Source organism: Macaca nemestrina, chromosome 15, assembly GCF_043159975.1.
Source record: "Macaca nemestrina isolate mMacNem1 chromosome 15, mMacNem.hap1, whole genome shotgun sequence".
In the NCBI taxonomy this organism is placed as follows: Eukaryota; Metazoa; Chordata; class Mammalia; order Primates; family Cercopithecidae; genus Macaca; species Macaca nemestrina.
This window is the reverse complement of record NC_092139.1, coordinates 30,145,067-30,170,920: the sequence shown is the minus strand read 5'-3', so window position 1 is coordinate 30,170,920 and position 25,854 is coordinate 30,145,067. Positions and strand designations below refer to the sequence as shown.

At 43.0% G+C, this 25,854-nt stretch overlaps 1 protein-coding gene and 1 long non-coding RNA gene across 9 annotated transcripts in view; one reads left to right on the top strand and one right to left on the bottom strand.

Moving 5' to 3' along the window:
- The window catches only part of LOC105496246 (nuclear receptor coactivator 6), a 119,205-nt gene that overhangs the window by 11,515 nt on the left and 81,836 nt on the right, over positions 1 to 25,854 (bottom strand). For 4 of the 7 annotated variants that reach the window (XM_011766459.3, XM_011766461.3, XM_011766462.3 and 1 more), the window contains 5 exons: positions 22,678 to 22,799; positions 15,917 to 18,901; positions 12,264 to 12,332; positions 8,140 to 8,176; positions 2,545 to 2,693 (listed from right to left, as the gene is read on the bottom strand). In XM_011766459.3, the coding sequence (XP_011764761.2) occupies positions 2,545 to 2,693; positions 8,140 to 8,176; positions 12,264 to 12,332; positions 15,917 to 18,901; positions 22,678 to 22,799 (3,362 nt within the window). The remainder of the gene's footprint in view (positions 1 to 2,544; positions 2,694 to 8,139; positions 8,177 to 12,263; positions 12,333 to 15,916; positions 18,902 to 22,677; positions 22,800 to 25,854) is intronic. The other 3 variants (XM_011766460.3, XM_011766463.3, XM_071079472.1) reach the window with 3 other exon arrangements.
- LOC105496245 (uncharacterized) overlaps positions 17,024 to 25,854 on the top strand; it is a 69,076-nt gene continuing 60,245 nt past the window's right edge. For both annotated transcript variants that reach the window (XR_011613403.1, XR_011613404.1), the window contains exon 1: positions 17,024 to 17,161. This is a non-coding gene — a long non-coding RNA (uncharacterized lncRNA). The remainder of the gene's footprint in view (positions 17,162 to 25,854) is intronic.

The window sequence follows — 25,854 nt, the reverse complement described above, 5'->3', positions numbered from 1 at the left end:
AGAGCAGCTGAGTCCTCAGATCTGTGTCTAGTGTCTAGTGTGGGTGCACCAGAATCTACCTGGTCTTTAGGCTGGCATCCCAATGATACTTGACCGTTTCTCAGCAGTCCTGCTGGTATCAGGTACTCAGCCAGGATCCCAGCTCTTACCTTACCCAAACTGAACTATTCAAGCTCAGCACATTTCCTAAGAGAATAATCTGGTCACTGCCTCAGCTTAAATGTCATGTCATTTTTTTCCAGAAAGCCTTCTCTGACCTGGCAGAAGAGCAAGGTATCCCAGCTATATGCTCTTACAGTGCCATGTAATTTTGCTATCATAGCATTCAACATTTAACACAGAGTATTAGAATTCATCTTTCAATGTGGTGAAGACAGAGACTCTCTCTTTTTTTTTTTTTGAGACGGAGTCTCACTCTGCCGCCCAGGCTAGAGTGCAATGATGCGATCTCGGCTCACTGCAACCTCCGCCGCCCAGGTTCAAGCAGTTCTCCTGCCTCAGCGTCCCCAGTAGCTGGGATTACAGGCACCCACCACCACGCCCAGCTAATTTTTGTATTTTGAGTAGAGACAGGGTTTCACCATGTTGGTCAGGCTGGTCTCGAACTCCTGACCTCAGATGATTTACCCAACTCGGCCTCCCAAAGTGCTGGGATTACAGGCATGAGCCATCGCACCTGGCTGAGACTCTGTCTTTTCACTAAATAACCTCAGGGCCTGACATGTAGTAAATACTTAATACATATTTGATAGACGGTTATTCATCTGATAATTAACTGATTGGTACATCTCTGCATTTGGCACCATACTAGGCACCAGGGATACAGCAGTTAGCAAAATCAGACATAATCTCCTGCCCTAACCAAGTATACATACTAATTACCTATGTCACAAACTGGCATAAAGTTATAGCTGTGGTATTATGAAGAAGAACCTGGTGCTGTGATTCCCCACAGCAGTGACAACTGAGCTAAGATAAGTAGGAAGGGTGGGACGTTAAGGAGAAGACAGGTGGGCAGAGAGAAGAGCACTCCCTGCAGTAGCTGCATGCAACATATGCACAGGCTTGTGATGAGAGGAATGAGGATGGCATGTCCAACTTGCCAAGGAAAGTGGGATGAGGCTGGGAGATGACAGGGCCGAGACCACACAGAAGCTTGTGGGCAAGGTTGAAGCTTCTGGACTTTAATCCTAATTACAATGGTAAATCACTGAAGGATTTTAAGCTAGTAAGTAGTAGTGAAGATGGAAAAGGGCCACCTGAGATAAAATGGGCAATATTTTGTGATGAATTTGATATAAGGGTGAGGGAAAGAGGTATCAAGGAGAACTTGTCTAATGGATAGATGGTGGTGCCATTTATTGAGATGAGGAACAATGGCAGAGGACCTCACTGTTGGAGGTGAAAATCACAAGTTTGGTTTTAGACATGTTGAGTCTGAGGTTCCAATAAGGATGTGCATGCAGTTGTCTAAGATCTCTAGGGGTCTGTACTAGAAACAGAAATACAAATTTACAAGTCATCTGTGAAAGGTTGTAACTAAAGAAGAGGGGCATGACTGAGATCTATTAGGGAGAAAATACAAATTTGAAGAGAAAAGGTGACTCAGGATCAAAGTTTTGAGGAAGGTCACCATCTAATGGCTGGGAAGGGAATTCTACTTTCTCTGTGAAGAGGTCAGGGTCTCTACCGAGAAAGGGGGAGAAAGTGTGGACCAGAGATTTAAAAAGAGTAGAGAGTGGGAAAGAGAGCTGACCACAGAAACATGGAAAGATAGCTGGGCCATATTCAGGACCTATCTGAAGTGGGTGATCACGAATTTAAAGTGGAATGAGCTGGGCGTGGTGGCTCAGCCTGTAATCCCAGCACTTGAGAAGCTGAGGTGGGCAGATCACTTGAGGTTAGGAGTTTGAGACCAGCCTGGCCAACATGATGAATCCCTGTCTCTACTAAAAATAGAAACATTAGCCATGCGTGGTGCACGCATCTGTCATCTCCTGAGGCAGGAGAATCACCCGAACCTGGGAGGTGGAGGTTACAGTGAGCCGAGATCATGACACTGCACTCCAGCCTGGGCAACAGAATGAGACTCCATCTCAAAAACAAAAAAAACGTGGACTCAAGGCCAGGTGTGGTGGCTCATGCCTGCAATTTCAGCTTTGGAAGGCTGAGGCAGGAGGATTACTTGAGCCTAGGAATTCAAGGCTGCAGTGAGCTGTGATTGTGCCACTGCACTCCAGCCCAGGCAATAAAGTGAGACCCTGTCTCAAACAAACAAACAAAAAACAACAACAACAAAAACCAGTGGAATAAATCTGCCCTGTTATGTTCTTTTTTCCAGCAGTGCTTGTTGCTCTTGTGTACACATACAGAGAACACATAGTTAAATGAACAAATAAAGGACCAAACAAGTAGTAGAAGACAAAGACACTTGACACACTTCAGGAACAGAAGCAAAGATGAAGAACAAAGTCTGCTGCTGCTGTGATAAGGACTCTATTCCTCTATTTGACCCACAAATAGCACCCACATCCCACTGCTAACCTTTAGTAGAGCTGGAGGCTGACGCAGGTCGAGAAGATCGTTTACGATGTCCATTTTCCACACTTTCAGAAGCCACAGTTGGCTCTTCAGTTCGGGAGTTTCTTCGGCTCGGGATTTTGGACTTTTCAACTATCTCTTTGGGCTCACTGCTGACAGAAGCAAAAAATTTCCAAGCAGGTGAGGGAATCAGGCCACACAAACAACGGGCTCTTCAGATAGTTTCATTCGTAAAGTAGGAGACTAAGAACAATATAGTTATTCTGGAGAGAAAGCAGTTCAACCTGGGGCAATAAGCACTATTGCCTTCTATATTACTGGGGGTTTAAAAGCGAGTCTAGCTTATTACATTAGTAAAAACAAAATAGTAAAGCATAATGTTGGTGAAATTGTAGAAAAACTGGTAAAAGACATAAAAAAAATTGGAACAAAACTCCCCTAATTCCTCACCCATTTTCTTATCTTTTTTTCTTTTCTTTCTTCTTTTTTTTCAGACAGAGTGTTACCCTGTCGCCCAGGCTGGAGAGCAGGGGTGTTATCTCAGCTCACTGCGACTCCTACCTCCTGGGTTCAGGCAATTCACCTGCCTCAACCTCCTGAGTAGCTGGAACTACAGCCATGTGCCACCATGCTCTGCTAATTTTTGTCTTTTTAGTAGAGATGGGGTTTTACCACACTAGCCAGGATGGTCTTAAACCCCGACCTCAAGTGATCCACCCACCTCGGCCTCCCAAAGTGTGGGATTACAGGTGTGAGCTATTGCACCAGGCCCCTCATCCATTTTCCTAAGGTAGGAATAGTCCCCTTCAAAAATTACAACATTTTGGATTTTGTAAATGTTTAGAATCATGAAAAAGGTCTTTAATATGTCTGAAAATTGCTAATAACGCAAAATAGTATATAAACCTAGGAAATTATTAACATATATTGGCATTTACTAATGATCCTGGTAGAGTCAGATAACAGCATATTAGAAGCCACAGTATGGGGATAATTCACAATATACTGCTAGGTATATTGATTGTCCCCACCCCAAACCCCTTTTCTTAGTATATGAAGATTTAAAATTGGTAATATTCACTGTTATTGAGGATACAGGAACAAAAACATTTACATACACTCCTAATTGGAGTGTAAATTGTGTAACCTAGCAGTTCTCAAAAGGAGGCAATTTTGCTTCTTAGTGGACATTTAGCAACGTTTGGAGACATTTTTGATTGTCACAACTTGAGGAGAAGGGTGCTACTGGAATCTTTTGGGTACAGGCCAGGGATGCCACTAAACATAAGCCCCACACAACAGTTATCTGGCCCCAAAGCTCAATAATGTTGAGGCTGAGAAACTCTGGTGTAACCCTTGACTCAGCAATCCCATTTCTAGGTGCCTAAGGAAACAAATCTTTTTACAGAGCTCCACACATAAGGAAGTTAAAACATTTTATTTGTACTAGTGAAAACAGAAGACCTAAATGCCTAACGATAGTAGATTAGTTGGCTAAATCATGGCACATCCATATGGAGTCATGAAAAATCATGTTATTTAATGACAAAAACGATTCGCGACACATTACCAAGTGGGAAAAACTTACCAACATAATGAACAGTATAATTCCATTTTCATTGTTATATATGTTGAGTATATATGTAACTACATATGAATAAATATGAGCTATATACACATAAATCTTTTGTTGTTGTTGTTTGTTTTTAAGATGGAGTCTTGGCCGGGCGCGGTGGCTCAAGCCTGTAATCCCAGCACTTTGGGAGGCCGAGACGGGCGGATCATGATGTCAGGAGATCGAGACCATCCTGGCTAATACAGTGAAACTCCGTCTCTACTAAAAAATACAAAAAAATAGCCGGGCGAGGTGGCCGGCGCCTGTAGTCCCAGCTATAGGGAGGCTGAGGCAGGAGAATGGCGCAAACCCGGGAGGCGGAGCTTGCAGTGAGCTGAGATCTGGCCACTGCACTCCAGCCTGGGCGACAGCGCGAGACTCCCTCTCAAAAAAAAAAAAAAAAAAAAAGATGGAGTCTTGCTCTGTCACCCAGGCTGGAGTGCAGTGGCACGATCACAGCCCAGTGCCAACTCATTACAGGCGTGAGCCACAACGCCCAGCCCTATACACATAAATCTGACACAATATATTTGGGTGCATACTGTGTGAAAAAGACTAGAAGTAGATGAACTACTAGTTTGAGTTGTAGGAATACTGGTTTACTGGTGAGTTATTTTCTTCTTTGTAATTCTCTGATCTGAATTTCTGGTTTTCTTTAATGAACTTTTTACACTTTCATGGTTCAAAAATGCATGTTAAAATTATTAGAAAAAAATTCCTTTAGACAATTAAATTTGCTTGCAAGACATGTACCAAATACAAATAATGCAACAAAGCAAAAAAAAACTGGTCAAAAGGCTGCCTCTTCTGGGAAGTCTTCCATGACCTCATTTCCCAAGTACAGTCGTCTCTTTTGTGTCTTGGGTTCACAGTCTTTATCTGGCATTCTAGAGCACCCATCAGATTGTACATCATGTTCTATTTTAATGTTTTGTGCCTTCAACTAGACTGTAAGCTTCTTAAGGACACAGACCATAACCTGATTGTCAACTATCCCTACCCTTCCACTGTTCACTCCTGCCAGAGGACCCTTTGCTAGTAGCACCGTGGTTGCGAACTGGGCCACACTGTTCACTCCCATAGTTTTATGTATAACAGCTGCCCCACACCCAACCATAAGCCAAGGTAAGTCAAGGAGAGGTGAGGCTGAAGCTGGGGTGGAATTACAAGTCAGAGGGATTTACACCTCCTTTGAGAGGTAGTGAAGACGACTTTCTGGCTAGGAGCCCAGAAAATGGTCAAAGCTTCTGAGGAAATAAAATTCTTTTAAAAAAATTTTTTTTTTTTTTGAGATGGAGTTTTGCTCTTGTTGCCTAGGCTGGAGTGCAATGGTGTGATCTCGGCTCACGTCAACCTCTACCTCCCAGGTTCAAGCGATTCTCCTGTCTCAGCCTCCTGAGTAGCTGGGATTACAGGCATGCGACACCACGCCCAGCTAATTTTTGTATTTTCAGTAAAGACGGGGTTTCACCATGTTGGCCAGGTTGGTCTCGAACTCCTGACCTCAAATGATCCGCCCGCCTCGGCCTCCCAAAGTGCTGGGATTATAGGCATAAGCCACCATGCCCAGCCGAATTTTTTTGTTTTTTTTTGAGGCAGGATGTCACTCTGTTCCCCAGACTGGAGTGTGGGTAGTGTAATCATGGCTCATTGCAGCCTTGACCTCCCAGGCTCAAGTGATCCTCCCACCTTAGCCTCCTGAGTAGCTGGGACTACAGGCAAGTGCCACCATGACCAGCTAATTTTTTATTAATTTTTTATTAATTTTTCGTAGAGACAGGGTCTCCCTATGTTGCCCAGGCTGGGCAACTCCTGAGCTCAACCAATCCTCCCTCCTTGGCCTCCCAAAATGCTGGGGTTACAAGCATGAGCCACTGTACCTGGCTAGATGGTTCCTAATGAAAGTGCCTCTTTCTCCTGGCAAAACAAAAGCCACAGCAAGACTATCCTGTTTTTTATGGTCAATGCTCAGGTATCGCTGGAAACAAATACCCCAAAGGCATTTTTGGTCTAATTAGCTTCTTTCTCTAGACAAATCGCTGGTGCATGTTTGAGAAATGCAGATGAATTCAAACATTAGCCCAATCCAAATAAAACCAGACAGGCAGAGTGGTATAGTAGGAGTAGCAATGAATTTGGAATGAGATGAACAAGGGTCAAGTCTTAGCTATGCATTTATTGACTATGCTATTTAATGCTCTATGTTCTAGACTCTTTTTTTTTTTTTTTAAGATAGAGTCTTACTCTGTTGCTCATGTTGGAGTGCAGTGGGCAGGACTACGGCTCACTGCAACCTCGACTTCCCTGGGCTCAGGTGATCCTCCCACCTCAGCCTCCCAAGTAGCTGGGACTACAGGTGCGTACCACTATGCCCAGCTAATTTTTTGTATAGACAGGGTTTCACTATGTTGCCCAGGCTGGTCTCAAACTCCTGGGTTCAAGCCATCTGCCTACCTTGGCCTCCCAGAGTGTTGGGATTACAGGTGTGAGCCACCGAGCCCGGCCATTCTAGACTCTTTTTTCTTTTCTTTCTTTTTTTAGACAGAATCTCACTCTGTCGCCCAGGCTGCAGTACAGTGGCATGATCTCCGCTCACTGCAACCTCCGCCTCCCAGGTTCAAGTTACTCTCCTGCCTCAGCCTCCCAAGCAGCTGGGATTATAGGCATGCGTCACCATGCCTGGCTAATTTTTGTAGTTTTAGTAGAGACGGGGTCTTACCACGTTGGCCAGGTTGGTATCAAACTCCTGACCTCAAATGATCCGCCCGCCTCGGCCTCCCAAAGTGCTGGGATTACAGGCATGAGCCACTGCGCCCAGCCTTGTTCTAGACTCTTGATCTATAAATCCCATCTTGTCTGCTGCAATACATAGGTTAAATGTCAGGGCTCTGAAGTCAGAAGGCTTGGGTTTGAATCTAACCTTCACCATTTACTAACTCTGTGACCTTGGGGAATTTAGTTAACCTTTCTGAGCTTTAGATTCCTCATCTATAAGACAGAATTTACTTTCCTAATAGATACTGTGAAAACTAGATGAGATAATACATCTAGGGCGCTTGTAGCTCAAACTATTAAGGATGCATGGCATGGAACAACATTCAAATAAATGGTGGCTATTAACCTCCTCACAGGGATGATATTAAGATTAAATGAAAAAAATATTGTGAAAGTGTTTTATGAAGTTGCTGTACAATTATGAGAAGTTCTTTAAAATATTATCCAGTGCATTCCTACACTAAAAGAGGCAAGGCTGGGCATGGTGGCTCACGCCTGTAATCCCAGAGGCTGAGACGGGTGGATCACTTGAGGTCAGGAGTTCAAGACCAGCCGGGCCAACATGGTGAAACCCCATCTCTACTAAAAATACAAAAATTAGCTGGGCGTGGTGGTGCACCAAGATCGTGCCACTGCACACCAGCCTGGGTGACAGAGCAAGACTGCCTCCAAAAAAAGCCATGACTTTTGGAAAACGGTAATATTCCTCTCCATAGAGCTAATGAAGTTGAAGCCATAGATGTATTTCATTTTGTAGGGTTATGTGGAGCAGCACAGTGTAACAGAAAAAAGCACAGGTTTTAGGTCAGATCCTGCCTGGCTTTCTCCTTCTTTCGCCTTGAGGGTCAAACAACTGTTCTTCAGAAGACAGTTGCAAGGACTATTATTAATATCAATGGTAACAACAGCTCCCATATATTGAACATTTACTATTTCCTCATTATGCTGAGTGCTGAACGTGTTACCTCATTCAGCTTTGAAAACAACCATAAAAGGTAGAAACTTAGCCTCCAAGTTTTATTAAGAGAAATGTTACCTCTGAGGGATTAGGACTCAAGACATCTCTCTATGTTAGCAGTAAAAACAGACTGGCGTGAGAGTGAAGGAAAAGGACAAGGTGAAGAGAGGTTTAAAGACTGAGAAACCTGATACCTTTCAAAGAGGCTTATGCTGTGTTCATGCTACGTCTGCAGAAATGATCATCTTACCTTTGTCCAGAGACTATGCCAGCATTTACCTCCAGCTCTGTAAAAAAATGTAAAGGATAGAAATGAAATGTGGGAGCTGCCACGGAGAGAAGCTAGGAGTCTACAAGAATTCTCAATGCCCTATTTAGGCTAAAGTGTCCCTGTGCCCAGAAGGATTCTCACCCTACATGGTATGGAGACAAAGCTGGCACAGATACAACTTGGTTTGTTTGAGACATAAGACACTTGGTCTATTTTTATTTCTACGCCACACTGTGAAATAACCTGTTTGGATTAATAGAACTAAGTTCACCCTTCCTCGTTTGTATCTCATCCAGTTACAACCAGGTTAGCAAAATAAGTCTCTTCCTCTCATGTGGAAGAGACTGTTTTCATTTTAAAACATCTCCACCTTCTTGGCATTTTTTTAAAAAAGCAATCTTCAAATATGTCTTGAATATCTATTAAGGATGCATTCTTCTCAAAAGGACTTCCTCACTGAGTGTTAGAGGGCATAGTGCTTTGCTTTCAGATATTGCCTTTAGACCCCATTCTATTCCTTTCTTTCTCAACCTCCCAGCAATGCCCTCCAAGCAAGGAAAATCTCAGTAATTCGTCTCACAGCGTTTTGCATCAATGAGCACACTCTGGGTTTGCCAGGCACTTCTTCCTCAGCACCAGCAGAAAAACATTTGCTTTCGCTATTATGTACCTTTAGGTAGTTCCATCTTTTCCAAAAGCCTTCCCTGATGTACCAGAGAGCGGTGATCTATCTTGCCTCTGGCCTCCCATAGCCCTACACCTGTTCCCCCATTGAGGGAATTCAGCACCTCATTACTCAGTGTATATGTCTAACCTACTCTACTAATTACATGGTAACCTTAAAGGCAGTGAAGTTAGAGTGCCTGGTTCAAAATTTTGGCTTCAATGCTTATTAGCCATGTAACCTTGGGTAAATTACCTGACATCTCTGTGCTCAGTGCCTTATCTAAAAAATGGGAATAACCACATTACTCACTTCAAAGTTAAGAAGATGAAATAATGCATGTAGAAATTTTAGTATGGCAACTGACACTTAGTCATAACTCAATCTTATTTGCTATTATTATTGCTATGAAGATCAGGCTGATGCAGCCTTCCATGTAAGGAGGTTGGACTACTCTGCCTTTAATGCAAGGTGCTAGTAGAAGGGAATCTTTAATGGGACGCTGAGGCAAAGGAATTGCTTGAACCCAGGAGGCGGGGATTGCAGTGAGCCAAGATCACGCCACTGCACTCCAGTCTGGTGACAGAGCAAGACTTCGTCTTAAAAAAAAAAAAAAAAAGGGAAGGGAATCTTTGCTTCTCATTGCTGTTTAGCCTCCTGTATTTGTACCCACAAAGCCTGAAAACCCATCCACAAGAAATAGACACCAATTCACTGAGTCTCTGCTACTTTGCTGGCCTGGCTGGAAGATACAAACTCAGGTAATGTGTGCTCAAAAGTGAAAACGACTCAAGTCAAAAGAGGTGCTCATACTGTTATTTTATTTTTTTGAGACAGGGTCTTACTCTGTCCCCCAGGCTGGGGTACAGTGGTGCTCACTCCAACCCCCACCTCCAGGGTTCAAGCAATTCTCCTGCCTCAGCCTCCCAAGTAGCTGGGACTACAGGCACACACTACCACGCCCAACTAATTTTTGTATTTTTAGTAGAAACAGGGTTTAGACATGTTGGCCAGTCTTGTCTTGAACTGGCCTCAAGTGATCCGCCCGCCTCGGCCTCCCAAAGTGCTGAGATTACAGGCATGAGCCACCGCACCTGGCCTGTTTTTATTTTTGGGGGGACGGTCTCACTCTGTCTCCCAGGCTAGAGTGCAGTGGGATCACAGCTCACTGCAGCCTCAACTGGACTCCTTGGGGTCAGATGATCCTCCTACCTCGGCCTCCCAAGTAGCATGCATGCCAAGCCCAACTAATTTTTTAAAATTTTTTGTAGAGATGGCGTTTTGCTATGTTGCCCAGGGTGATCTTGAACCCCTGGGGCTCAATCATTCCCCCCGTCTCAGCCTCCTAAAGCACTGGGGTTACAGGCATGAGTCATCAGACCCAGCCTAGTTTGCTCTTTTTTTTGAGACAGAGTTTTGCTCTTGTTGCCCAGGCTAGAGTTCAATGGTTCAATCTCCGGCTCACCACAACCTCTGCATCCCAGGTTCAAGCGATTCTCCTGCCTCAGCCTCCAGAGTAGCTGGGATTACAGCCATGTGTACCTGTAGGCACACACTACCATACCCAGCTAATTTTCTATTTTTAGTAGAGACGGGGTTTCTCCATGTTGGTCAGGGTGATCTCGAACTCCCAACCTCAGGTGATCTGACCGCCTCGGCCTCCCAAAGTGTTGGGATTACAAGCGTGAGCCACCGCGCCTGGCCTAGTTTCCTCTTTTAAAACAAGAAAGTTTGATGCTTTTGAGAATCTTAACACTATCACTGCTGATTCATAAGTAGAGATCAAGGAAGTTCGATGAAGGTAATCAGTGGCTCTGAGGGATGTTAAGGATAAGGAGATTCATTTATACCAAACTTCAAAATGGAACAGGATTCTTCAGCCAATTACTGTGAGAAGGGGGGAAAAATGATATGGTAAATCCTATTTTCTAGAGTAGGGTTGGGGCAGGAAATGGAATTCCCTTTCTCTTTATAGTTACTCCTTTTCTTACCAAAAATGAGTTTTGCTGTATGACCCCCTCCTTTAAATAATGTGCTCCATTCCTACCCTTCTCAAATATCAACATGATGTCAGGTATCATGTGGGCAATGGCAACAAAGAAAGCATCTGGGTGGCTGGGCCGGGTGCCGTAGCTCACACCTGTAATCCCAGCACTTGGGGAGGCTAAGGCAGGTGGATCACGAGGTCATGAGATCAAGACCATCCTGGCTAACATGATGAAACCCCGTCTCTACTAAATATACAAAAAATTAGCCAGGCGTGGTGGCAGGCACCTGTAGTCCCAGCTACTCGGGAGGCTGAGGCAGGAGAATGGTGTGAACCCAGGAGGCAGAGCTTGCAGTGAGCAGAGATCGCACCACTGCACTCCAGCCTGGATGACAAAGCAAGACTCTGTCTCAAAAAAAAAAAAAAAAAAAAAAAGACTCTGGGTGACTGAAATGTTTTTTGCTCGCACACTACTTTCAGAGGCCTGATTTTATTCAGAGTGCGCAGTAGACCAAGTCCTATCCATCACATAGGATGTAGCATTCTGAAGTAGGTTTTAAAATAATCACAAACTATACCTTACTTTTATTGGCTCAGATTCACAAAATTAAGCATGGCTACTATTTTTTTTTTCTTACTTTGTCAAGTATGTGAATTGTAGTTTCAATAGATTCTTACCTCTGTGGGAACCAGTCAGACCTTTTTTTTTTTTTTTTTTTTTAACTCCTCAGTGATCTACAGTGACAAAGAATCAGGCGAGACTAAACTGTACCATATCTGATATTCATCTGCCTCCAGTGTGTAAAGGCAAACCAAAGGCTGTTACTGCCATCAACCTCATGTATTCTGAGCTGACCCTGATCCCACAGCAGTTATTTGTCAGATTACCACGGGCTCCTACTTCCAGAACTATCATCCCTTGTGCTATTTACAATATATCGGTCACAGGGAGAAACTTAATGCCACCCAGAGATGACTGAAATGACTCTGCCTCCCTGGAGGAATGGCTACCACATTGTGGCAGAGACTCTATGAACAAGACTCCACTACTGTCATGATAATAAAATTACAAAGTGCATTAATGCTTGCCAGCCCCGTAAGTCACCATATGCCAGTTATTCAGCTGCCAACCATGGGTGCCAGGGTCATAGAACAGGGAAAACTCTGCAACAGAAACCCATGGCTGGGTGGCAGACAATGGGCACAGAGATGCCCTTCTTGAGTTCCTTAGCTGACACTATGAATGCATAAGAGAGCAAGCTGGTCAGGGGGAAAATAATCTCAAGTAGAACTGCACAAGCTCTGCTGCTCAACCAAAGTCTGCTCTGAAACAAACAGATAAAATAGTTCCAGCTACTTCCTGGCATAAGAACACATGATGCTGAGGACAGCAGTAGTTCCTTCACATGTAACCCATCCCACTCCAAGATGTTTTTCCAAAGTACACCTTACCTGGTCTGGCAACAGAGGCCTGCAGTGCTGTGGTTGAAGTTTCCTTTGAGACTAAATTCTGCGACGGGGCTAAGGCAAGGGAAAAAAAATTACAGACCTTTTACTTTCTTTTCTAAACAAAAAGAAAGCATTAACCTAATCAAGGGCTAAGTAACTGCTGAAACAATATACTCTTAGAGGGCAGTACTCAAAATTGGCCTCGAAATTACAAGTACATTTTAAGACTTACTAAAAAAATTAATTACCATAACACTCAGTACCAATGACTACCATTTAGGGGTATAAGCTTTTCCTTTTGGTATGTATAATAATAAGGGAAGGAGATGGCTATAAGAACACAGCACTCATATTTTCTGCTTCTTGGGGTCAGGTTCTGAACACTACTCGAAAAAGTCTCAAAGCATACCTTAGTAGGCAACCCAAACCATAGAGGTACAATTATACATTTCCCTCAGCATTTAAAAAATCTAGTCTTACTCCCTAAAGACTATACTCCATGAGAGTGGAAATGGTCACATAGTTTTGTACTTTTCTACAGCACTCAGCAAAAGTGATGGGCATAAAGCAGGCATTCAATTCATACATAATAAATAAATAAATTTCGTATGTTATTTACTTATCTAACAAATAGTTGCGAAGAACTTACTAGGGGCAAGACACTGTGCCAGGTACCCTGAGAGACCAAACTACATCCTCTTGCACATCAGGAACTCAGTCTAGTATTAAAGATAAGATACATACATGTGGTGCACTTGAGTGCACTCTGATGTCATATGAAGGAGTCACAAAGTATAAAATACTACAAAAGTCCAAAGCAAGGGTTAGCAATTCTAGGTTGAGAAATCTGGAGGCACATTAAAGGGAGAAACATCAGAATCAGGCTTCAAAGGACACAGAGAACTTAGGCCCTTAAGGAATGGAATAAAATACATAATGCACTCTAGAAGGGAACCATCCTGGAAGATACAGTAAAGATTATGGCGTGGATATGCCACAGTCACATCTTGACACCTCAGTCTAAAATCCTAGATAAACTCTGCGACAATACGTTTTACTCTCTTGCGGAAACTGTGAATTTTGTATATTTCTCTCCCTGCTTATTAAAGCAGTAAATTAGGCATTTATGTATAAGAATTTATTTTGGATGCTCATCTGATAAACCTTAAAACTGTATCTTAACTTCTACTTTTAACTTTAGTGTTCATTTCTCAAATTTCCTTTTCTTTTTCTTCTGAGACAGACTTGCTCTGTCGCCCAGGCTGTAGCACAATGGCAGGATCTCGGCTCACCACAACCTCCGCCTCGTGGGTTCAAGCAATCCTCCCGCCTCAGCCTTCTGAGTAGCTGGGACCACAGGTGCATGCCACCATGCCCGGCTAATTTATATATATATATTTTTGTAGAGATAGGGTTTTGCCTTGTTGCCCGGGATGGTCTCAAACTCCTGGGCTCAAGTGATCCACCTGCCTCAGCCTCTCAACATGCTGAGATTATAGGCATAAGCCACTGCGCCTGGCCAATTTCTCACATTTTCAAAGTAAAAGCACAGAAGTCCCTTGAAAAAGAATAGAAATAATCACTTATAAGCAAAGTGAGTATTCTTAACTAAAATTGAGAACTTTTTCCAAGTGTGGTTCATCTCCTCAAGGCTCACATATTTCTCTAGTATAATATATGATCCAGATAAAAAAAATTTCTAATTACTTCATCATTTTTCTCTTGATACCAGAGGGAAAAGTCTCCTGAAAGGAGAAGTGGAAATATTTAATTAATAGTGAAGGATATACTTAATTTACAGCAGGTTCCCTTTTAATTATTAAGGTTCATCTACACCAACAGAACTAGAACAAGATAGAATAAGCACCCAGTCTTGTGAAGATTGTCTCCTATAAGAGCAGCAAACTCCTTGAAGGCCTTTATCCTGCCCCCATATCTCTAACACTGAGGTGAAGAGGCAGAGAGAAGGGGAAATAACCTTTCCAGAGCTCGGTGTGAGGCAGTGTGTTGGCCACTTGACAAATTTTCTCATTGAGTCCTCTCTCAGAATCCTAAATTCTGGGAGGTAGAATGTACAATCTCCATTTTACAAGTGAAGTACATGGCTTAGGAGAGATTAAGGCATGTATCAACTGTAACTGGTAACCAGTGGGCTAGAATTTGAACTCTGATCTTACCCTGAAGCTTGTGTTCTTTCTGCCTCTCCACCTGGGTGCTTACCACTCAGTGGTAGGCACTCGAAGCATTTTAGCTGCATAAATAAGATAGGCACTTAATTAGCTGGCCTAGGATATTGCAAAGGTCTTTCTCAGCTCTAGCAGTGTGTGACTGACTCCACTCTGAGGAAATAGAGCTTCTTCACTTAAGCCTCACAGAAGGAGGATCATGTAGGGGAAGGGAAGAAGGGAAGGAGGGGCGGTTGTAAGGACACCTATGCTTCCATCATTAGCCCATTTTAACAGTACATAGGAAATAGCCTGAACTAGATACACACAAATGGAATGCACCAATCAACAAAGAGATTACATAAAAAAAAAACTGGGAATAACAATTTTTACCACTTATTGAATAATTATATGCTAGGTTCTGTGCTAAGAATGTTATATGTACTACCTTATTGAATTCTTACAACTATTATTGTTCCATATTACAAAGGAGGAAACCAAAGTCTGGAGTGGTCAGGTAACTTGCCCAAGTCCACAGAGCTGGTAAATGCTGGTGTTATAATACCAACCCAAGCCTACAGGCTCTTGACCACTTTGTTTCTGCCGTGTCCACTATCATGAAACCCAGTTTTCTTCCAGCTCTCCTCTAGAGTAGCCCAGACAAAAAAAGAATGGTTCCTGAGATAGAGTACAATGAGAATGAGGACCCATTGTTCTGAAAGTCATGAGCAAATCTTCACCCTGGTAAAGAGAATCTGCAGAAGCTGCTGTTCACACGTAAGGTACAGTGTTAAATGGGAGGTTCACAGTATAGACTCTGAACAAACACTGAACTTCTTTGAGCTTCAGTCTTCTCACCCATACAATGGGATTAAGAATATCTGATATGGTTGGTATAAAGATGATGCAAGACAACATATGTAAAAATGCTTCCTTGTAAATTGAAAAACTTTTATATAAATGAAAGGTGTCATTATTTCAGGAGCTCTTTGTTTTGAGAGCCTTAGCTCTCTTTTTTTTGAGACACAGTCTCGCTCTGTTGCCCAGGCTGGAGTACAGTGGCGTGATCTCGGCTCACTGCAACCTCTGCTCCCAGGTTCAAGCGATTCTCCTGCCTCAGCCTCCTGAGTAGCTGGGATTACAGGTGTGTGCCATCATGCCTGGCTAATTTTTGTATTTTTAGTAGAGATGGAGTTTCACCATGTTGGCCAGGCTGGTCTTGAACTCCTGACCTCAAGTGATCCGCCCGCCTCGGCCTCCCAAAGTGTTGGGATTACAGGCATGAGCCACCGCACCCGGCCCTTAGCTCTCTTTAATGAATGCAAACTTAACATGGGATTTAAAAGCATATTTTCCAACGTACTTTCAAAAAATAAAACTACTTCCATTTAGCCCACTCTCCTCCAAGTAAAAAACGAGTCATGCTTTCTCTTGTGGGATTAGGTCATCAAAAAACTGACACAAAGAGATGATGAAGCCCCAAGTACATACCTATGCTGGGTAGAAGTTCTGGATGGGATCCCACCTTCTCCTCCACTAGGCCACCTGCAAGTGGCTCAGATGCTATGCCACCATGATTGCTTTTTGTGGTCGTTACGGCAGAGATGAGCTCGGAGGGTACCAGAGTGGTTACTATCGAGCGTACACTGGTGGGGAGAGCACCGCCAGGTAAGCTGGGTCCTGCTGAGGCAGTGCCCGGGCCCACGGGGCTAGAGGTCATTTTTAGCAGAGTGGGTGCTGGGGGCGTTGGGGTTTTACTGTCCAGCTCTGTGGGTAACTGCTCTGTTCCCACGAGCCCCGGAGCTGTGGTGTCTAGCCCTTGGCCTTCAGTCTCTCCATCTGCACCATATTGTTCTTCCCCTTTCTCAAGAGAGCCTGTAACTTTCTTACACGCCTTGGTCAACAAAATTTGGCCAATTTTGTCCACTTTTCCTTTGCCCTTACTAGACGAGACTGGGCTTCGCCGGTTGACAGAGGACCCTGGACTATTGGTCAAAAGGGGAGAAACCATTGTGGTTGACTGTGAAGAGGGAAGAGTGTTCTGATCTGCTGAGGTGTTCACCTGAGGGCTAGCCTCATCTGGATTCAATTCTTTCACTTGCTGGACAGGGGGATGAGGAGGGACTACTGGAGAAGACGTACAAGGAGGGGAAGGAAGCTGAACAGGGGTGGCTCGTGAGCTAAGGACCAAAGGTCGACCTGTCTGGATGTTTGGAGCAGGACTACTGGAGGGAGCATTAGGCGGTACAGGAGCAGAAGAAAACTTTATGTTCTGAGGTATGTGTAAAGGGCCAACAACTGCAACAGAGGGCGGCATCAGGCCAGAGTTGGTTGTCAGTGGGGCTGCAGGAATTGTGCTTGGCTGTGATCCTTTCATAACCTGAATTATTGAGGATGAATTGATAAAGACAGGTGTAATGAACTGAGGCCGGGCATTAGACTGAGCAGCTGACTGTCCCTCAGAAACCATAACCTTGCTACCCACATTGGGCATTGTGACAACTGTTGACATCAATGCAGACTGCAAGTGAGTTGGCAAAGCTGCTGATGTATTAGCTGAAGTTGTGATGGGATTGGAAGTGACAAATACAGTTATTTGATTTGGGGGCAAAGGAGTGGAAATGGAGGAAGAGCTAACAGGTCTTGACATTACTGGAGGGATGCTTGGTGCAACGTTAGAACTGACCTCACTCAATTCGGGATGCCCAAGGGTTGAACACGGCTCATTACTGTGAGGTAAGTTTAGGGAATTAGAGGGTTCTTTAGAAGAAGACAGATCCTGCAGTGTGGGAATGACAGATGCTTTTTTGAGGTCCTCCCCAGAAACTACTGGAGGTGTTACTTCCAGATCTGTAAGCCCAGGGGGTTTAATCGTCACATTGGGAGCTCCAGAGTTGTCAAGAAGTTGACTTAACGATGTTGGTGCTTCCCTCATAGCAGGAGACACCAAATTTTTGTTCTCTTCGACACTGGGAAGTTTGTTAGGATCCGAAGGCTGCCCATCCTTTTTGGATTGATCTTCAGGGACAACCATTTTAACTTCTTGGGCAGGGACTGCTTTTAGTTCAATGTTTACCTGTTCCTTCCTACCCTGGGAATTCTGGCAATCACTGTCCTGAGGCACATTCAAGCTCTCCTTGTTATCCTCAACAACACCCCCAACTGCAGCCACAGACACAGTAGGATTCTGAGGATTCAGCCCACTGTTGTTAGGAAAGCTCCCAGGTACAGGGGGATTGGCCAGAGGAGCGGGACTGACCAATACATTTCTCGGCAACTCCACATTCTGCAACAGGGCTGCATTTGTCTGAGAGGCCAGAGTAAGTTTAGGGGCTTTTGAATTTTGCCTCCCGGGGCTTGGAGTGGTTTTCCTACTGGCCCCAGGACTAGACCTGCGACTGTTGCTTGGACTTGCCCGTTTTGTTGCTCCAGAATTAGACTGCTTTCCAGAATTCACTACCACAGAATCTAATTTGTGAGTTTGTGGGGCAGCAAAATTGGAAGGATTCATGGTAAGATTTGAAGGTGCTTGCCCGATGGCCTTCAAAGTTGTTGGATTTAGGCCTTGTTGATCAAAGCCCCTGTTTAAATTTGGCCTAGGAGGTAAAGGAATATTAATCTGTGGAGGGAAGAGTCCTGCTATGGAAGCATTGAGTCTTTCTGGTGACAGACTGATTTCTGAAGGTTCTGTGCTGGGAGGGCGGTTGTTGGGTGTCTGAGGATAATAGGGTCTGGGGCTGGCTCTGTTTGGTGTTTTGGGCCTAGATGTCTGGGTTGGCGCGGCCACATTTGGAAAGTGGTGGCCATGAGAGCTGGGCAGAGAATTTACAGGGGGTTGCTGGGGAGTTGCACCTTGAGTTGCTGAAAGGGGCGATGGTCCAGGTTTTGGCCCTGTCATCATTAACTGATTCTGGGGAAGTACTACATGTGAAGGCATGTTGTTTGGGCCTCCTGGGACAGATGGTGCTTCACTGCCACTTGCTTCAGGGAGCGAGGCCATCTCCGCCAGTGGCGAGCTGGAAGGATTCTGCGGGCTCTCCTGATAGACCATTTTCCTTGAATTGCTTCCCAAAGGAGTATTCACAGGCATTGGCATTCTTTGTTTATCAGGTGATGGTGGCACGGAGGCAGGTCCTTGCAGACTGACCATGACAGGCACACTGCCACTCTGTTGCATGGGCATTCTCTGGGAGTCGGGGTTCAGGGGGGCCCTTGGAGGATGGACACTTTGAGAGACTGGAAGCCTAACTGATTTGGGATCCTGCTGCATCATGAGCATCATCATCATTTGTTGCTGCTGCTGCTGCTGCTGCTGCTGCTGAGACTGTGGCTGACTGGGAGGTGGTGGCTGCTGCTGCTGAGGCAGTTGTGGCTGTGGCTGCTGCTGTGGTGGCTGTGGTGGGGGTGCCACATGCTGCATGAGTTGAGGAGGCATCTGCTGAAGTGGCCTCTGTTCAACTGGTTGAGAAGGATAACCTAAAACAAGCCCCCCAAATCAGGGAAGTTAGATTTTTCAGCAAGAAAATGTTGCTACCTTTAGAGTATAGCCAAGCAATACTCATCTAGGTGGCACAGACTATGCACAAACAGCTCAGGCATGCCCACTCCTGGGGCAGGGGGCAGCCCCTCATTACTTGACATAAGCAAAAGGGGCACAGTGCTTAAGGAAGCAAAAAGCAAAGCATCAAAAAACCTGGAGCTCCTTGGTGTGCAGGGTCTGAATGAGCCATGACTGTACTAAGAGCCTGATTTTCTGTGCTATGCACTGAAAATGGCTGTGTCTATACCAGCCAAACATTCAGGTGAAATGAGAAAAACTCCATCAATAGCAAGTGCCCGTCTACCCAAGATTCAGATCTCATGTAGTCATAATCAATATTTCAATGTACTTGTGAATGAAGTAAAGCATTTAGGATTCACTTCTTCTGTTAGCATAGGAATAATTTTTTTAAAGATGTGGTTTTATTGAAAATAACAGCATTGAAGACAGCCTTTTTATTCTTTCAACAGAAGTAAAATATAAAATTCTAGAATTCAGTTCCTTAAGAAAGAGAAATTTAAAATTATTCCAATTCATTGGCTCCATACACTATGCCGCATCCTTCAGGATTAATCCTTTGGGGGAAACCAACTGAATTAAAATTGCCCTTCAGATGTAAATCAGTTTAATAAACAGTAGGAGTTAATGGAAGCTGATATACACATTGAAAATAAAATTAGGGCACTGAAGTTTTTATGGATATTAATTTGCACTTAACTTTCTTACATGCAAATCTCTATTTGGAGAAATATTTTCCATGAATCCACAGTTGGAGAATAAGGAAGGCGGAAGCATAGCCCTCAGGAATAAAAAATAATTCTGGAAAAAGAACCCTGAAGGACAATGTCTTCTAGATATGCAGAGGGCAACATCTCAAATTATTCTCTTTTTTGTGAAGATTTTACTTGGCATTTTAGAACCAAAACCTTACAATCAGAAAAGATAAAAAGTTACACAAACTGGCCAGGCGCGGTGGCTCATGCCTGTAATCCCAGCACTTTGGGAGGCCGAGGCAGGCAGATCACCTGAGGTTAGGAGTTCGAGACCAGCCTGACCAACATGGTGAAACCCCGTCTCTACTAAAAATACAAAATTAGCTGGGCATAGTAGCGCATGCCTGTAATCCCAGCTACTTGGGAGGCTGAGGCAGGAGAATCGCTTGAACCCGGGAGGCAGAGGTTGTGGTGAGCCAAGAATGCGCCATTGCACTCCAGCCTGGGCAACAAGAGCAAAATTCCATTTCAAAAAAAAAAAAAAAAAAGATACGCAAACCAAGAATAACGGTAGTTCTGTGGGAAAAAGTGGGCATACAGCTGTGCACCATGTGGGATACAATTCCAGTTCCACAAACTAGATTTATTCCATTGTTGCATGAAGAGTACATTGGGGAGGTTTTAAGAAGGTGTAGGAATAAGAGCAATTGGCTCTGGCAGTCAAAAGAAATGCTGACTCAACATTTTCATAGAGCAGCTACCAAATTTTGTGGGTCAGACTCAGTACTCAATAGCTAATTAATGTCTTCTGGCCAAAGATTTCCATGGTATCAACAAATACAATGTGTAGAATCCAGTTTTGAAGATTTTTTTAAAAATCCTTTTTTATTTTAGGTCCGAGTACCTTCTTGACCTTTATAAAGCCAATAACATATGGCATTTCTATGGTTCAATTGTCCTTTAGACTATATAGTCAAATATAGCAGGTTCCTATTTTTCACATTCAGTCTGGGGTTCCCACATTAAGAAAATCATAATTTCTGCAAAAGCCTGTTGATGTCAGGGCTATGACATGGATGCCTTTTATCTTTAAAATCAGCCCACCAGACAGTAAATACCAAAGAGGACAGCATAGACAATACAGCAGCCTCTCAAAGGTAACAGTTAAGGGCATGGCTGCTACAGAGTCTAGAAGCTGGAGGCAGCAGTCCAAAAGGCACTAATGATAAGACAGATTGGGGTTGATGTGACGGAATGGTGAAGAGGGAAAGCCAGGACACACACAGTGCCCATAAAACAATCACAAACCAAATTTATTACTCAGGGAATGCAAACTCCTATGCCTTTAGGGGTCAGGCAGGTAGTAGAGAATAGAAGTGGACTGGTATAAGATAGCAAGAGTCCTGTCAACAATGCCAAACTGCAGAGCAGATGCCCTCTTTAAAGGCATTTAAATTCAGACTTTTGTTTAAGACACTGCATAGCAACTCAAACCCATTATAGGCCAAATTCAGCCTGCAGGTCCCCAGTTTGCAGAAAGAAGGCAATAAATGTATACAAAGACCCTGGGATTCATATAATATAGAAGAGTTCAGATGTGTCTGAGGCAAGAAGGCATGTTCCTGTTCTCAATGCCTTCTGGACATATTCCCCAAAGACTGATGACCACCCAGTCTCAGCTATGCCGCTGCATCTCACTGATGGGAAGTGTGATATGCCCAAACAATTTGTAATAAATAACACAAAATATTGATATAATGATGGATTTAGCTTTTTGTTTGGATTCACTTTTAAAATACATAAATCAGGGGTAGATTAAAGTTTATTCCTAAAATAATGTCACTCTCATTTTCATGCCAAAAAGGAGCTGAAATAACTAGTGAGGAAGAAACAAAACATACCCTCTGTACATACAGGAGAGAGTAGCCTAAGTGTGAAGGGTTGTGCATTCTCAACCGTGTCATAGGGGAATAAAGTTACAAGTCATTGCTCAGGCCAAGATAACTAGGTTTAGAGATATTGTGGCAGCTGGCTTTGGTTCTATAATATCCATGTTTGAATGAATTAGTTTTAGGAGCTTTTCCATTGTTGACATAATTTTTCAACATTTAAAGGATAGTATTATTTTATAATCAGAGAGGGTACAACAAAGGGGGCTTCCAATATTGGTCCTATTTATTATAAATTATTAACCTACGTGGCAGAAAAATGGGTGTCTCTTTTATTTCTTTATATCTTTTTTATATTTTAAAGACTCAATAATGAAACTTCTATAGAAAAGATCACCTTGTTTTAAACCCTGGTAGTTCCCTGCTTTGAAAAAGCCCCAGGAAGAAACACTGCAGGAAAGGCAGGTAAGCAGGATTAGAGTGAAATCATCTCTCCATTTAATCTTATCCTGTTCTGATGCCAACTAGAACCTTGACATTGACAAGAATAAAGAGGCACTTCACATTTCAGGGTTTTTTTTTTTTTTTTTGAGACAGGGTCTCACCCCTGTAGCCCAGGCTGGAGTGCAGTAGCATGATCATGGCTCACTGCAACTTCAATTTCCTGGGCTCAGGTGATACTCCCACCTCAGCCTCCTGAGTAGTTGGGACTGTAGGTGTGTGTCACCATACCCGGCTAATTTAAAAAAAATTTTTGTAGAGACAAAGTTTCACCATGTTGCCCAGGCTGGTCTTGAACACTTGGGCTCAAGCAATCTGCTCACCTTGGCCTCCCAACGTGCTGGGATTACAGGTGGATGAGCCATCGTGCCCAACCCCATTTCAGTCCGATTTTATGAGGACTTAAAATAACAAAGACAAATTTGAATGTGTGTATGTGCCTTCAAAAGTTGTATCTGAAATTTTTACTCAATACCAAGGCGAGACACATTAAATCACTGAAGTAGACTAGTTAGCAGATAAAATACTATTGTTTCCTCGAAGACAATGAAGCCTTGTAATGCCACATGCACATGTGATAAGTGTATAATCTAGCTAACATTTTATCACCTGGTGGCCGGTTTGAAAATTCTGGCAGTTTAGGGCCTGAGTTATCCAAGTTAATTCCTTGTTCTCCAGGCAATGGTGGCTGATCAACCTCTTCCAGACCAGCTGGGCGAGTATCTGGGGTGCTAAAAAAAAAAAAAAAAAAAAAAAAGTAACATATTTTAGAATAAGCTGCATAGAAAATACACAAAACTAGCTTAACCCTTCCTCTATTTCTGAAGAACTAAAATGTTTGTATTACCATTATTCATCTCTCTCTAGTGTGGATAAAACATTAAATATTGGCATAAAAATAATCTGGCAATTTCATTAAATGTTAAAATCCACTTAATCTAACAGCACTGTATTTACTCAAAATGCTTTCCACAAATTCCTGATGCAATAATTTTCATGTAATCACCCATTCCTTAGATGTTTTTAAGACTTGATCATAGGGCTATCAATGTTATAAGATATTATCCCTGCCGGGCGCGGTGGCTCAAGCCTGTAATCCCAGCACTTTGGGAGGCCGAGGCGGGTGGATCACGAGGTCTGGAGATCGAGACTATCCTGGCTAACACGGTGAAACCCCGTCTCTACTAAAAATACAAAAAAATTAGCCGGGCGTGGTAGCGGGCGCCTGTAGTCCCAGCTACTTGGGAGGCTGAGTCGGGAGAATGGCGTGAACCCAGGGGGCGGAGCTTGCAATGAGCCGAGATCGCGCCACTGCACTCCAGCCTGGGAGACACAGCGAGACTCCGTCTCAAAAAAAAAAAAAAAAAAAAAAAAAAAAAACAAGATATTATTCCTGTGAAACCACACTATCTCCAATGTAGCGATCAAATTCAACTACAGGGTCTGATTGTTTCTTTTTTGTGGATATAACAGTGGGGGCTCAATTCATAACACCTTGCAAAAGGGTGTATAGGTTGGCTGATGGAAATGGTGTTCAGAGAACAAATAAAGATTGAGACCACCACAACAAAAATTTTGCTGCAGAATGTGCAGACATCTCTATTGGCTTTGAGATGCCTTCACTTTTACCTGGGTGTAGCTTAAAATTTTCAGTGGGGAAGAAAAAAATGAAGAAAATGTAGCTACTAACATCCACATTCTCAAAGAACAAGACAGATCATGGGCCTCATTTTGTTTGTAATCTCAGTACTAATTGTACTTTTCTTTTCTATCTTTAGTTTCCCTTTGCCTTGATTTTGTTCACCCACTTTTAGGTAGTGTTTTGTCTCACTCTACTGTGTACAGTTTCATAAGCCACCAAAATCCATTTTAAAAGCCCCCTAGCACATGGAAATTTAGAACCTGAAGCAGATCTTTAGCACATCCAGACCCCCGTAACAATTTGCTCCTTGTAAAACTTCTCTCACTTTAAATTACAGGCAAAGATTCAGTGGTAACCCTTACTTTCAGAAAATTGTAGAGCTAAGAAATCTCAAATATCTGGTCCAGCCCCCTCATTTTTTTTTTTTTTTGAGACAGAGTCTCGCTGTCGCCTAGGCTGGAGTGCAGTGGTGCGATCTCAGCTTACTGCAAGCTCTGCCTCCTGGCTTCACGCCATTCTCCTGCCTCAGCCTCCCAAGTAGCTGGGACTACAGGCGCCTGCCACCTCGCCCGGCTAGTTTTTTTTGTGTTTTTTAGTAGAGACGGGGTTTCACTGGGTTAGCCAGGATGGTCTCGATCTCCTGACCTTGTGATCTGCCCGTCTCGGCCTCCCAAAGTGCTGGGATTACAGGCGTGAGCCACCATGCCCCGCCTGCCCCCTCATGTTATGAATGAGAAAACAAAGGCCCAAAAAGGTGTGTGAAACAGGCCCAAGATTTCACAGTGAACTAGTGGTAGAGCTGGAAGCAGGTACTTTTCCTGTAAACCCACTGTCTCCCTTTCCTAGGAGTCCTGATGCTGTATAAGGTCGCTTTCACAATTTGTAGACCTAAGTAAGCAATTTCCCTAAGGGCTGGTGAAGATGGCAAAAAATACACACTAGAGGCAACTGAATAACCTTGCAATTTTACTCCCAGACTATCGAGAGAATAAAATATTTATTAAATAATTATTCCCACAGATTGATACTAGTAAAGAATTTAACTGAAAAAGAGCTATCAGAAAAATTAGATAATTAAGTTTGAATTCAGAAAAATATGTTATTATTAATAATATACCATGATAAGCTTTTAAAGTATAAGATTCAAGCAGCAGCAAGTGAGCATGATATAACACAGTACAAAGAATATTGTGGGAAGGCTGGGATAAAGGTAGTTGGTTTAATTTTGAACATTTAAGCTTGTTGAAATAAAGTTTCTTGATTCTTTTTCTATAATTCTAACAATTTGTTTCAATTAACCTGTTTTACATTCATTAGCCATTATTTCCTCATAATAAATGTCTCTAAATTTTAGTTTTATGATTAAAGGCACAAAATATAGCTCAATGAATATTCCTTCTGGAAACATTTTATCAAACCCAGAAACACAAATTAATACTTAGCTTCAGGAAATGAAATATAAATTGTTAATTGCCTTTCCTGCTATGATCTTGCAATATAACTCACCTGGAGAACGTTTACTGAAAGGGTAACTGATTTAAAAGGTCCAATCATCTTAGCGTGGGGTTTTAAGCTTCTAGGGATGATAAAGAGCCTTTAAAGGAAAGGCACCTGTGCAAAAAAACCATTTCTATTTGAGAGACAGCAGTAGTTTTAATTTCCAAAACACATTTGGCCTCTCTGGTTCCCCAATAGCCATCATAGGCCTGAAGTCAGTGCTTTGTGGAGTTACCATATGGAAGCACTGGTTACTTTTCAGGCTCTGATTGCCAAAACCCCCCTGACACTGTAGAATTAAGAGATATACCAGCCAATTGCAACATATGAATCTTGTTTGGATCCTTATTTGAACAAATTGTAAGAAAAAATTTTGAGATAATCAGGGAAGTTTGAACACCAGATATGAGAGTACTAAGGAAGTATTAGTTTTCTAGGTGTGCTAACAATATTGTGCGGGAATATTAAAAACTGTCCTTATCTTTTAGAGACACACACTGAAGTATTTACCAAGTGAATTTGCTTTGAAATACTCAAGAGTATGGTAATGGTATGGTAATGGAAGAGAGTACAGACGAAGGCAAGATAAGCTATGAGTTGATAATTGCTGAAGCAGGGGGATTTCATTATACTATTCTAGTTTTATA